The sequence below is a fragment of the Chelonoidis abingdonii genome, chromosome 3 (genome assembly GCF_003597395.2).
Source record: "Chelonoidis abingdonii isolate Lonesome George chromosome 3, CheloAbing_2.0, whole genome shotgun sequence".
NCBI lineage: Eukaryota > Metazoa > Chordata > Testudines > Testudinidae > Chelonoidis > Chelonoidis abingdonii.
The window spans coordinates 104,477,869-104,491,113 of NC_133771.1; the positions used below are offsets into that span (position 1 = coordinate 104,477,869).

The 13,245-nt window shown below is 46.5% G+C and overlaps 1 protein-coding gene across 5 annotated transcripts in view; it reads left to right on the forward strand.

Moving 5' to 3' along the window:
- The window catches only part of LOC116836822 (butyrophilin subfamily 1 member A1-like), a 139,203-nt gene that overhangs the window by 68,077 nt on the left and 57,881 nt on the right, over positions 1-13,245 (forward strand). For 3 of the 5 annotated variants that reach the window (XM_075063961.1, XM_032800773.2, XM_032800776.2), the window contains one exon: positions 8,556-8,903. The exons of 1 other annotated variant lie outside the window; for it this stretch is intronic. In XM_075063961.1, coding sequence (XP_074920062.1) covers positions 8,556-8,903 — 348 coding nt within the window. Of the gene's footprint in view, positions 1-5,705; positions 5,990-8,555; positions 8,904-13,245 lie in introns of all 5 variants that reach the window. One more of the 5 variants, XM_032800775.2, reaches the window with a different exon arrangement.

The window sequence follows — 13,245 nt, forward strand, 5'->3', positions numbered from 1 at the left end:
GAATAATCACTTCCCTCGATCTGCTGGCAATGCTCCTACTAATACAGCCCAATATGTCATTGGCCTTCTTGGCAACGAGGGCACACTGTTCACTCATATCCAGCTTTTCGTCCACAGTAATCCCCAGGTCCTTTTCTGCAGAACTGCTGCCTAGCCACTCGGTCCCCAGCCTATAGTGGTACATGGGATTCTTCCGTCCTAAGTGCAGGACTCTGCACTTGTCCTTTTTGAACCTCATCAGACTTCTTTTGGCCCAATCCTCCAATTTGTCTAGGTCACTCTCGACCCTCTCTCAACCTCACAACATTTTTCAGTAACATATATAGCAATACTTCATAACTTCACATACAATGATAGTACATAAAATCCAACAGCATATTAAGGTCCAACAGATCCAGACTTTTAAAATGATACCTCGCAAGGCATACTTTGTACAAACCAAACCAAACCATAATCATATGCCAGTGGTGAATATGAGGGTTCCAGAGTGCTAATTTGAGATACAGAGTGTCACACTGATCCATTCCATGTTCCATTCCTTGTCAGTTTTCTGCTTTCTCTTAATAGCCTGTGTGAGATGCTTGCTCATCCAGCTTGGTCTGTAACTTTTCCCTATAAATTTTTCCCCTTACTTGGGATTCAACCTTCAGATAGTTTCTGCAGCTTTTACTTAAAGTAATTCCAAGCCTCGTCCACATTCAGATCCTTGAGTTCCTCAGTCCAGTTCCCTAACTAATTCCCTTACTTTTTTAAGTTTGCCCTTTTGAAATCAGGAACCTAATTGCAGATCTATTTTTTAATCTTTCTATTTAGTTTAAACTGAATTAGCTCATGATCTCTTGAACCATGGTTGCCTCCTACAAGTAGCTGTTCTAAGAGATCTTCACTACTCATGAATGCCAAATCTAAAATGGCATCAGCTCTTTTGATTTGGCAGCTGTTTGGTGAAGAAATCTGTCAGCTATCACATCCAGGAAAATCTGGGCCCTACTATTATTAGTAGCAGTCATCCTCCAATCTATATCTGGGAAGTCTCCCATAATCATAAAAAAGGTCTCTATCCATATCGAAATCAGATGGGGAGCGGGGTGTCTCTAGCATACCCCAAGCACTATCCAGGGGAGTCTCTGGTAGCTTTCTTCTCCAAAGTGATTTTGACTGAAGCAGACTCTGTTTTATCCATTCTATCACTTCTCATTTCTTTACAGTCTAACTCCTCATTAATATAAGATTTTACTCTACCTCATTTGCTTCTATTTCTGTCTTTCCTGAACAGCACATACCTTTCAGTACCTGTACTTCGGTCATGACTACTATTCCATCATGTTTCTGTTAATCTTATAATATCTGGTTTCACTTCCTGCACTGGTAGTTCTAGTTCCTCTATTTTGTTACCCAGGCTCCTTGCATTGGTGTACAAACATCTTACCTGTTGCTGCTTGGCTTCACTCAGATTCCTCACTCAATTGAGTACAGTTCTTCTTCGAGTGCTTGCTCATATCCATTCCAGTTAGGTGTGTGCGCGCCGCGTGCACGTTCGTCGGAAGATTTTTACCCTAGCAACACTCGGTGGGTCGGCAGGTCGCGCAGGCGAACGCCCCCTGGCACAGTGCGACGCCGGCTATGGGTGCCGGATCTATAAACCGGGGAAGCGCTTGCAGGAACGCCCCGGAGTGGCGGCCAGCTATGGGTGCCGGATATATAGCCCCTGCCGACCTGGACGTCATAGCGCCCCCTGGAGTGGCGCGCTATGGTGCCGGATATTACCCCTGCCGACCCAGCCGTCCTTCAGTTCCTTCTTACCGCCCGTGTCGGTCGTTGGAACAGTGGAGCGCAGCTTAGCTGACCTCCGCTTCCCTAGCTACTCGTAGTTCTTGTGTATATTAGTTATCATCCCTTTATTTTGCATTACTTATGCGTTTTTTCTTTACTAGCATAGTTAGTTTATAATAGTTAGCGGGGTTCGGGGGTAGCCCCTTCCCGCAACCAGTGCCGGAGCCCATGCCCGGCTTACCGTCTTAGACTGTGCTTGGACACCTCAGGCCGTGCTGACAGGAGATCCACAGATCCTGTTTAGGGTGCCTCGGGGGACTGCATTTCACAGCTAGTCCCCATTTTGCAGGTTTAAGCCGAGAATCAAAACGGAGCGGCACTTTCATTTCCCCTGCCCTTCTGCACCGAGCGCTGGGTACTCGGCGGACAGAAGCGCCTCCCTCGGCACCGGACCCCTCCGGCCCGGCCATTACTGGCACCAAAGTCGACTCGGCACCGCTCCCTCTCTCTGAGGGTTGCGGAAGCCCACACTCTTTCCTGCCAGTGCCTGACCGTCTCCCGGGCACGTGCCGTGGTCGCAGCTTCCGGCTCCTGCTGCTTCTGTGCACTGCCCCGCAGCCAGAGCGCTCATTTCAGTCGGATCGCCTGGCACCAACACCTGCAGAGACGCTGAGGACACGGCACTGTTGATTCCGGTCCCGCTGGGCCGTTGATTCCAGTGCCTGCCTGCTCCCCGGCATTCGCCCGTGGTTTGAGCCTCTTGCTCTGCCTGCTTCCATGCCAACTGCACCGCCGCCCGTGAGCTTGTCTAAGTCAGATCACCAGCCCCGACACCTGTCGCAAGCACCGACAACGCGGCGCCGTCGAATCCAGTGCCTGGCCCTCCCCGGCATCGCCGTGGTTGAGCCTCCTGCTCCTCCTGCTCCGTGTCAACGGCCACCGCCAGGCGCAGAGAGAGCTCATCTAAGTGGATTGTCCCAAGGCACCGACAACCTGCCACGCACCGGCAACGCGGCAGTCGACGCCGTCCCGCAAGGGCCGTCGAATCCAGTGCCTGGCTGCTCCCCGGCACGCGCCGTGGTTGAGCCTCCTGCCCTGCTGCTTCTGTGCCAATGGCTCCGCAGCAGAGAGCTCATCTAAGTTGGACTGCCCAGCACCGCCACCTGCCGCGCATCGACAACGCCAGCACCGTCGATCCCGGTCCCGCAAGGGCCGTCGAATCTAGTGCCTGCCACTCCCCGGCACCGGCCGTGGTTGAGCCTCCGCCTCCTGCTGCTTTCCTGCAATGGCACCGCAGCCAGGGAGCTCATCTAGTTGGATTGCCCGGCTCCGACACCTTGCCTGGGCGACCAACAACGTCGGCCACGTCGATCCCGGTCCCCTAGGGCCGTCGATCTAGTGCCTCGCCTCGCTTCCCGGCGCACACCGTCGGTCGAGCTCCCTGCCTCTTCTTCCCCTTGCGAGCAGCACGCAGAACAGAGAGCCTGTCTAAGCCGGGATCGCCCGGCACCGCACACCTGCCTGGCACTGGCGACCATTCAGCACTGTCGATCCCGGCTCCACAAGGGCCATACACGTATAACGCACTCTGTGTGCCCTGGAGACACATACTACTCTAGCCTCGTGCGCTGTCTTCGGACACTAGTGATATTCGCTCCTAGATGCCAAGGCGCTTGAGCTCATCCTCTCCTTACTCGCCGTGGTACTTTTGTCCACCAGCGGCATGTGGATTCCATCCATCAGACACCCTGATCCAGCTGGTGTCTGCTTGACCATCGCCCGAATCCCTCTCTTTCTTAGCTATATTTCAACTCTGCAATTCTGCATTAAGATCTCTTGTAGCATTTGTATAAGTTTAATTATTGACTTATAATATACTTGCTGCTTTTTCTCACTTTGTGTTGCTTTGGTATTCTATTAACAGATGAGTAACCTAGGGAGCAAAGCAAACAGTTTTATGAAAATTCATCATTGGTTTCAGTCTTTTTATGCCAGCTCTCTGCCAGTAAAAGCTGACACCGGTTTCTCCGATCGACGAGCCCCGGTGGGGATGGTCTTTACAATAGCCACCTTTGATACGACATCCTCTGTCAGCGCCAGCGAGGCATGAGTGGTGTGCCATCCGTTCTCTTGACCTACACTCTCGAGCCCTGCCGACCCACCGAGTGTTGCTAGGGTAAAAATCTTCCGACGAACGTGCACACGGCGCGCACACACCTAACTGGAATGGATATGAGCAACACATCTCGAAGAACAACAGTTACAACGGTGAGTAACCGTCTTTTATTCTACTTACAGTATTGCCTACCTGACTGTTAGCTTTATTGGTATTAGCACTATCTTTCCTCTTACTGTACATTCTCCTACCTACTGCTCTTCCTTTCTCCAGTGGTGTATTCTCTCTTGATTTTCCTCCCCGTCAATATTAGAATAAGGCATGGAGATTATATGAGCATCTCCCAGCTGTCTCCCCCCGAGTTCCTAGTTTAAAGCTCTTTTACTCAGTTGTGCCATCCTCCATCCCAGACTCTATTTCCCTCCCTATTCAGGTGGAGTCTTCCAGTATTATTTGTTCCCCACGTGAAGGACAATCAGTTAATTCTTTCCTGCTCTCATTAGAATCCTCTTCAGTCTCAGGTCCACTTGCTTTATCTTAGCTCCTGGCAGACAGCACACCCTTCTGTTCTCCGTATCAGTTCTTCTTAGTAGGGAGTCACCAGTCACTTAGACCTGCCTTTTCTTGGTTTTGGTGTGGTTTTTCTGGCCTTCTTCCTTTCCCTTCTGATTGCAAGTCCTCTTGTCTTTTGTTCACCCTTGCAATCTTCTGTGAGTCATCTTGTATCCTTCCCCTCTTCTTATAAGACTAGCCGTTCTTCTCTCCTTTTTTGCCCTCCCACCTTCTGTTAGTGGCTACTGTGCCCCTTCTTCATTTTCCAGCTCAGCTCTACTTCTCCTTCATTAGCCAGTCTTTCCCTCTGCCTGGTTCTCATAGTCACATGCTTCCACTAGCCGCATTCCTCACCCAGCAGTCTCCCCTCAGAGTTCATCAGTGCAGCTTGCATCTGCCAGTCCTGACTTTTCCCTTCAGCCTCCTCTTGTCTTCCCTCCATCATGTGCTTGAGTCCCCTTCAAAACTCAACAACCATAGTTTCCACTTGCATCTCCAAGCCTCTGATCTTCTCTTCCATCTTATCTAACAGGGAGTACTTCATGCAAACCAAGCTCCTTTTGGGTACCTGTTCCAAGATAATTTACATCCTGCAGCCTCCACATCTGATTGTCTTCATTATCTCTTCAGTTCCTTGTTTCACTATCACTTCTGACTCTGTATCTGTCAGAGTCTTCCCGCCTAAGATCTTGTCAAGGAGAAAAAAACAAAATCCCTCTCCCCCACAATGAACACCAACCCTCCCTCCTCCTTCCCCTCCCCCCCAAAAAAACCAGGCCACACGCTTCCTTCCCCAACCTCCCACTGAAAGTTCCCTGTTTTCAGCTCTGGTTCCTGTGCCACTGGATGGCTGCTTGGCTGCCTTTATAGACCCCCTAATCAGAGAAGCCCCACTGCCTAATCAGGGAAGCCCTGCCCCCTAATCAGGACTCCGCTTCTCTCACAAAACTCTGTGCCCTACCAGCCTCTGCAAACTGGAAAAAAGAAGGGGGAAAAAGAGAAAAAAAACCTCACAAAACCATAAGAACTCATTCACTGCTCCTGTGGAACAGAGGCATGCCTCCTTCCTTTCCCTCCAACTGAACTCCCACTCAAACTCCCCTGTTTTCACATGTTTTTTGTTTTGTTTTTTTGCTGGCTCCTTTGCCAGCCATTGGATTGTGTTATAGCTTTCTCTGCTAAATTGAAGAGCTCATTATCAAGTCACTCCTTAATCTTTTCATTCTCATGGCTCTTCTCTGAACCTTCTCCAATTTATCAACAGCCTTCTTGAATTGTTGGCACCAGGACTGACACAGGATTCCAGCAGTGGTGTCACCAGTGTGAAACACGGAAGTTCTGTGACCCGTGTTACACAGGAGATCAGACTAGATGATCACAGTGGTCCCTTCTGGCTTTGGAATCTATGATGAAAAAATGTGAATTGCACATTACACAAATGAGTCAAATATATGGAACAGAGTGATCTGAACTGAATGTGACTGACACGTGCTGTAAATTCATTTCATGTGATGTACTACCAAGCAGAGAATGTCAAATGTGGAAGGGGTAAAGAAGGATTTTCTACTATTTGGGTCTTTTTTTATTGTTTTTCTCATACCTATATTTGAAAGAATACATAGCGAGTTACAAATATAAAACTAAATAAGGGTTTTTTTCCCCAGTTTAGCTTATGTCACTGGGGAAGAGGTTTAAGGCAAACTTGAAAAAAGTCACTATTATTCCAGAATAATGGTGTCCACATGGCAGTTATACCAGTATAATTACACCTGCATAACTAGGGCCTGGTCTACACTATGATTTTAGGTCGAATTTAGCAGTGTTACCTCGATTTAAGCCTGGACCTGTTCACACGATGAAGCCCTTTTTTTCGACTTAAAGGGCTCTTTAAATCGATTTCTTTTGTCCACCTCTGACGAGGGGATTAGTGCTGAAATTGGCCTTGCTGGGTCGAATTTGGAGTAGCGTGAACGCAATTTGATGGTGTTGGCCTCCGGGAGCTATCCCAAAGTGCTCCATTGTGACCGCTCTGGATAGCGCTCTCAACTCAGATGCACTGGCCAGGTAGACAGGAAAAGACCCACAAACTTTTGCATTTCATTTCCTGTTTGGACAGCGTGGTGAGCTGATCAGCACAGGTGACCATGCAGAGCTTATCAGCATGATGTGCACATTGCTGGGTCAATTTCTTGTTTTGATCCACTCCATCTATCTTTTACATCTTAGGCTGGCAGCAGACAGTGCAGTACAACTGCTACCCATCATTATCTCCTGGGTGCTCAGCAGAAGATGCTGCATTACGATTGCTAGCCATCATCATCTCCTGGCTGCTCGCCAGAAGATGGTGCAGTATGATTGCTAGCCATTGTCATCTCTTGGGTGCTCGGCAGAAGATGGGAATGACCTGACTGAGTCACTCCCATGTCTGCCCAGGCGCCCCTGACCGACCTCACTGAGGTCGGCTAAAAGAGCACCCAGGAGTACAACGATAATGGCTACCAATCGTAATACACCGTCTGCCACCAAAAGGCAATGAGTTGCTGCTGTGTAGCAATGCAGTCCCACGTCTGCCAGCACCCAGGAGACGTACGGTGATGGTGAGCTGAATGGGCTCCATGCTTGCCGTGTTATGGTGTCTGCTCAGGTAACCCAGGAAAAAAGGCGTGAAATGATTGTCTGCCATTGCTTTCACGGAGGGAGGGAGGGAAGGAAGGAAGGAGAGGGGGGCCTGATGACATGTACCCAGAACTACCCATGACACTGTTTTTGCCCCATCAGGCATTGGGATCTCAACCCAGAATTGCAATGGGCAGCGGAGACTGTGGGAACTGTGGGATAGCTACCCACAGTGCAATGCTCTGGAAGTCAATGCTAGCCTCGGTACTGTGGACACAGTCTGCTGATTTAATACACGTAAAGCATTTCGTGTGGGGACACGCAAAATCAACTATATAAAAACGATTTCTAAAAAACCAACTTCTATAAATTCAACCTAATTTCATAGTGTAGACACACCCTAGTAAAACTTTCCCATGTAGACCAGGCCTTAAACTCCACAGCATGTCACAGACACAGCCTCTCCTTTCAGGTGTTCTCTATCATCCTTCTCTCTAGAGGCCACCTGCCTCGGTTCCAGCCTAGCAAACAGTCTTCCACAGGTTAATTGTTCTGGTTGCAGTCATTAACCAGTTCACAAAATTTAGAGATCGAGATCACTCATTTTTTAATCCTCTTTGGATTGGTCTTGACTAGGAAAAGTGGCTGAGTTTAGCGCAAGGGTCAGCTAACAGGTGCTAGCTAACCCTGTCCTAACTTGACCTGTTTTCCAGTGCAGATAGAGAAGATACCATTAGCTCAGTTTTAGCTGGTCAAGTTGCAGCCTAGGCAGTTGTGAGAGATCAGCATTCATTACCTATTGTTGTGGAAAATCGACCACCCGGTTGATTTTAGATCAGACAGCCTGAGGCACCTTTATTGTCCACACAAGTACAAGTATGCATACAGGGAGAGACAGCAATGACCCCACACAAGAGGTAGACTGCTCTACATGTTACAAATTTTACCAAGCTTATAAAGGTCAAAACCACAAAACATAGCACGCAGGTTACACATGTTATTTGCCTTATTTGGAATATAGTGTTGATAATCAAGCAAGCTGACCAATTAATTCTCCATCTATGGCAAAACCCCAATTTTCCATCTGTGGCTTTTCCTGTGATTGTCTTTGCCAGTCAAGTCTGCGGTTTGACCATCACAACGACCCCTACCTTGCAGTTGCATTATGCAAAAGCCATTACCACACTTTAGCTGCCATAAGCTGAGCTGGCACTTATGGGCCTTCCTTTGTCCCTCTCCCTAGTTCCTCTTTCCCTGGTTTATTCATACCCCAATGCCCTTGGTCTAGATAAACAAGTTTAGCAGAAGTTAAAACTCTTGCTCTTATTTAGCATTGTGCTTAGCAATAGGTCTTGGGCCTGTAAAGAAACAAGGGGGGCACAGGTTATTCTAAAACTCTGGACCAATGGGGGGGGGTGGGCTATTTTCCCCTATCACTATGAAAGCAATCCAGCTCCCCTCTGGTCTAATTTTCTGGGTGTCTTGGTTCCTTTAACAGTGAATTTCAAGGTGATTGGACCTGATCATCCCATCATAGTTTCTGCAGGTGAAGATGCCCTGTTACCCTGTCACCTTTCCCCCAGCATGAGTGCTCAGGAGATGGAGGTGCGTTGGTTCCAATCCAAGTTCTCTGAACTTGTCCATCTGTATCAGCATGGAAAAGATCAGGCTGAGAAGCAAATATCAAAATATCAAGGCAGAACAGAGCTGCTGAAGGATGGTATTGTGGATGGAAGGGTCGTCCTGCGTATATGCAACATCACCCCTTCTGATGGAGGGCAGTTTATCTGTTTCTTCCGATCATCCAGTTTTTATGGGGAAGCCACTCTGGAACTGAAGGTGGCAGGTCAGTAACTTGGCTGCTAATTTGAATTCCTAGCAGAATAATAATTCATTTTGAGGTGGAACTTGATGTGTCTCATTTTCATGCCAGTATCCAGAATTCCCGTCTAACTGCCAGTTATTTCCATCAGTTGTTCAGGTGCCTATGCCCTGGGCATAAGCTGACAGATTTCAATGGGTATCTCTCCACACTCTGGATTTTTTTTTCACAACTTTGTTGTGCAAGAACTGTGAGAAAGTCTATAAGTACCTAGATGGGGAACAAATACGTGATAATGGGCTCTTCAGTCTAGCAGAGAAAGGTGTAACACAAGCTAATAGCAGGAATTTAAAGCTAGAGAAATTCAGACTGGAAATAAGCCATGTTTTTTTAATAGTGAGAGTAATTAACTATTGGAACAACTGACCGAGAGTTGTGGTGGTGTCTCCTTCACTGGCAATTTTAAAATCAAGATTGGCTGTTTTTCTAAAAGATTTGCTGTCAGAATCACACTGGTCTCTTCTGGCCTTGGAATCTATGAATGAACCTATGAAAACCTTTTAAAGACTATTAGACCTTTAATTTTGGAGAAAACAGTAAAAGGAGATAAAAAGGTGAAGAAAAATACTTTAAAATCAACTCTTGTTTCTTGCCTCGCAACGTCTAAAGGTATGTGCAGGAGAAAGAGAAACATCATTTTCTGATAGCTTGCAGTGTCCATCATAGAAAGGACTGGAAGCTAGAGAGAGAGCAGTATCTACATTAGCAAGACCAGATCTTTTATTTCTTATTTTGATTATGTTTCTTTGTCTTTGACCCACACTGACTGAGATCCAAATCCACTTTGGGACTCACATGTGAAGTGAGGGGTTTCCCCTGGAAAATTACTCACAGTTCAGAGATGGGGTAGCTCCAGGTTATTACAACAAAGGCAATGCAGATTCTTTGATTAGATGAATGAATTGTCAGTTGCCTGCCTGCCATGCTTTGTGGTGACATTCTATGAATACAATCCAACTCTCCCCAGTGTGCAAACAAGGCCTAGTGGAGAACAATGTGATATTGCTAGATCCAGTATTGATTTCTGGTAGCTGTAGTCTTTGAGGTTAGAAAACTAGCAGGAAAGGTAAGTGTATATTGTATGTGCTGAGGCCAGGGGGTTGCTGCAGCAGTTGCTTCTGAAGCTGCTTGATGTTGGATTTCACTCTTTTGGTCTAGGCCTCCACTACTCAACAAAATTGGTGACTACAATGGCTCTCCTGCCCCTGAATCTACCTGCACCCTTTCTTCAAAGCCTAGGAGAGCTTCCAATTGCTTTTAATTCTTGGATAAGAGTATCTGAGTACTATATCCTTGCAATTAATGACAGAGAACTCTCTGAAGCAAGAAAATCTGTTTTGCTTATTTAGTGCCTTGGAACAGAAGGGCAGTGTATATTTTACACTCTTCTGTTCTGAATAATAAATATGATACAGCACTCACTGCATTAATTTTTATGTGTGTCTAAAGTGAACGTGGTAGCTGCATGCTGTAAATTCCACCAGCATGGAAACCAGGGGAATTGACAGATCAGTATGTTGCTGCTTTTGTTAATTTCAGTTTACATTTTTCCGAATTATTAAAAGATGTTTATGTATAAAAGTTAAAATAAGTTCTGTAAATCAAAAGGCCATCTTGGTTTAGTAAAAGAACAAAGTAGCCTCCATTTCGTGTTAGGTTCTTGTTCCTCTATACCAAAAGGGCGGGAATCTGACTTTGCCCAGCAACAGCTCCCTGTAAATACCAGTGAGAGGAGGAGCCAGGGGCATTTGCCAGTGCTTCTATATCCTGGGAAATTTCCCCAAATCTGGGAATTTCTGAGTAAAATGTTTCGACTTGGGAAATTGGGAATTGTCATTCAAAACCTAAATAATCCTGGGAAAATTTCATAAAAAGTAAAAGACTTTCCAAACCGCAAAAATCCTGGGATGTTTTCATAAAAAGTAAAATATTTGCATTTCTTTAAATTTCCCTCAAATTTCATTCTTCCATTGGTGAATATTTGTCATGTGATTTTCAAAACTGGGCTGTGCTGCTCTCCTATTGGTGGTGCTTCAACATACTATATCATGACGGCACAAGTGAAGTGACAAGTGTGTACATGGACTCACAACAAACCAACCTCAGCAACAGCTGGCTGGCGGATAATGAGGAGATGGTTATCAAATTTATCTTTTAGGTAAGGTTTCCTCCAATAATTAAATATATTGCAATATTTACTGGTTATGATTAGTTTCTTGATCTGTCATTAAATCTCTAAAATTTTGTCTTTCATGCTTGCAGTTGCCCAGAGAATATGGACCAGAGCATTCGGCTGTTCATAAATTTGTAACAGCACCTTCCTCCAGGCAAATATTAAATATATTCGCCTACTGTGTTAGGTAATAATAGATAATATGTTCCCTTCCTTGATTTAGATATAAATTGAAATATACATTATACTAATTATTGCATTCCATTATTTCAGAGATCCCTTTCCATTTTTTATCTAACGTAAAAAATGAATAAAGAGATCGGTAAGGCTGGTGAGAAGAGGAAGAGGGCTGCAGGAGTAGACAAAGATCCGTCCACGTCGAAACGAAAACAACGGAATAGCACCCCCAACAGAATAAAACTCAGAGATTATAATAATAAGGAAAATTATATAAAAGAGTGTTATTTGTTCTGTTTACTTTTTTATCTTTATTTTATAATCATATGTTTACTTTTTATTTTTTCAAAGTAACTTTGATGTACAGTACACTGCAGGGCACATGCTGTACTTCTTAATACTTTTGTATTAATCTTTTTGTATTGTAATACTGTAGTGAGGCAGTGGGATACCCCACAGCCCTGCTGAGGGACCAACCTCCCACAACCCAGCTGTGGGCGGAGCCGCTGGGTCCTGCGCCCGCCCCTCAGAGGTCACGGCGCCGACCCGGAAGTATAAAAGCTGACCTGCAGAGCTCAGTAGGAGCCCTGTCACCGCCGGGACCAGACGTCTGCGGCCGCTGCCAGCCAGAGCTCACACCCGGCCAGCCAAGTCTGCCTCGCGCCCGCCACCCCGAGGACGACTGGCCAAGCCTGCCTTGCGCCTGCTACCCTGAGGACGACTGGTCAAGCCTGCCTTGCGCCCGCTACCTCGAGGAGGACTGGCCGAACCAACCCTCGCCAGCTACCCCGAGGAAGGGCCGAGCCTGCCTCTTGCTTGCTACCCCAAGTAGTTGCTGAGCCCACCCTCGAACATTTACCAAGAGGAACCGATGGTGTTTGAGACCACTGGTGATGCTGCGATGACTCAGATACCTGACGAGGGAAAGAGTGGAAGCAGCCTGGGGGCAGCCGACCCCAATCTGGCCGCAGCACTGCCAAAGCCAGTGTCAGTGTGTTGCAGCCAGGATCCCCACTGACAGCAGCAAGTTTCTGCCACTGCTAGGGCCCCTGGCTGGGACACAGTGGAGTGGGAGGGCCTGCGTCCCCCCTGGCACCCCTCCAGGGGTGGCAGACTCCCCCTTTTCCCCGGCCTGAGGAGGCCGAAACCTAGTATTGCTGCTCAGCCCTGCCTGAGGGCCTGAGCATATTGACTCAGTGTTTGTTCCCTCACCCTGACCTAGCGCTGGGCTTAAGACTATTGGTAGCGAGGCGGTGGGATACCCCACAGCCCCGCTGAGGGACAAACCGTGGCCGAGCCACACTACAAATACTTCAGTGAAATTTGTGTAAAATAGATTTTCTATAATTTCAATCCTACTCCTCGTGTTAAATATTTTATTTACTATATAAGTAACATAAATTTAAAATTGAAAAACATCTATACGTATAAAAATTATAATAAATGTGAAATATCTCGAATGAATAAGAATAATTTGGATATAATATTTATTATATAGTTATTAAAAACCCACATATTACGTTCCCTTGAGATTTTGAAACAAAAAACTTTATCTGGGAATTTTTCCCAGCTTTGGGAAATTTTTAGTGCTAGGTTGGGAAAAGTTGGCATCACAATATAGAAGCACTGGCACTTGCGCTGGGGCTTGGGCTCTGAAGCTGTCAGAAGTTCAAGTATCTAGCTTTCTCTCGTAGTGTGGTACAGTCTTGGCACTGACTATTGGCCTGCAATAGTTACTTAATAATTAAGTTGGGGTTGTTGGTTGTTTGTTATTTTAGGAAAGCAAACTTCCACACATGGACCTAGTCTGATTAGTTAGATCAATTGTGCACCCAGGATGATGCAAAGCAGGTTAGAGTGGGAGTTAAAATTGGAATACATACCTGTTTATTTAATCTGTCATCCATGGTTGGTGTTCATCCCTGGCTTCAGTCATCTGACTCCCACAGCCTCTTC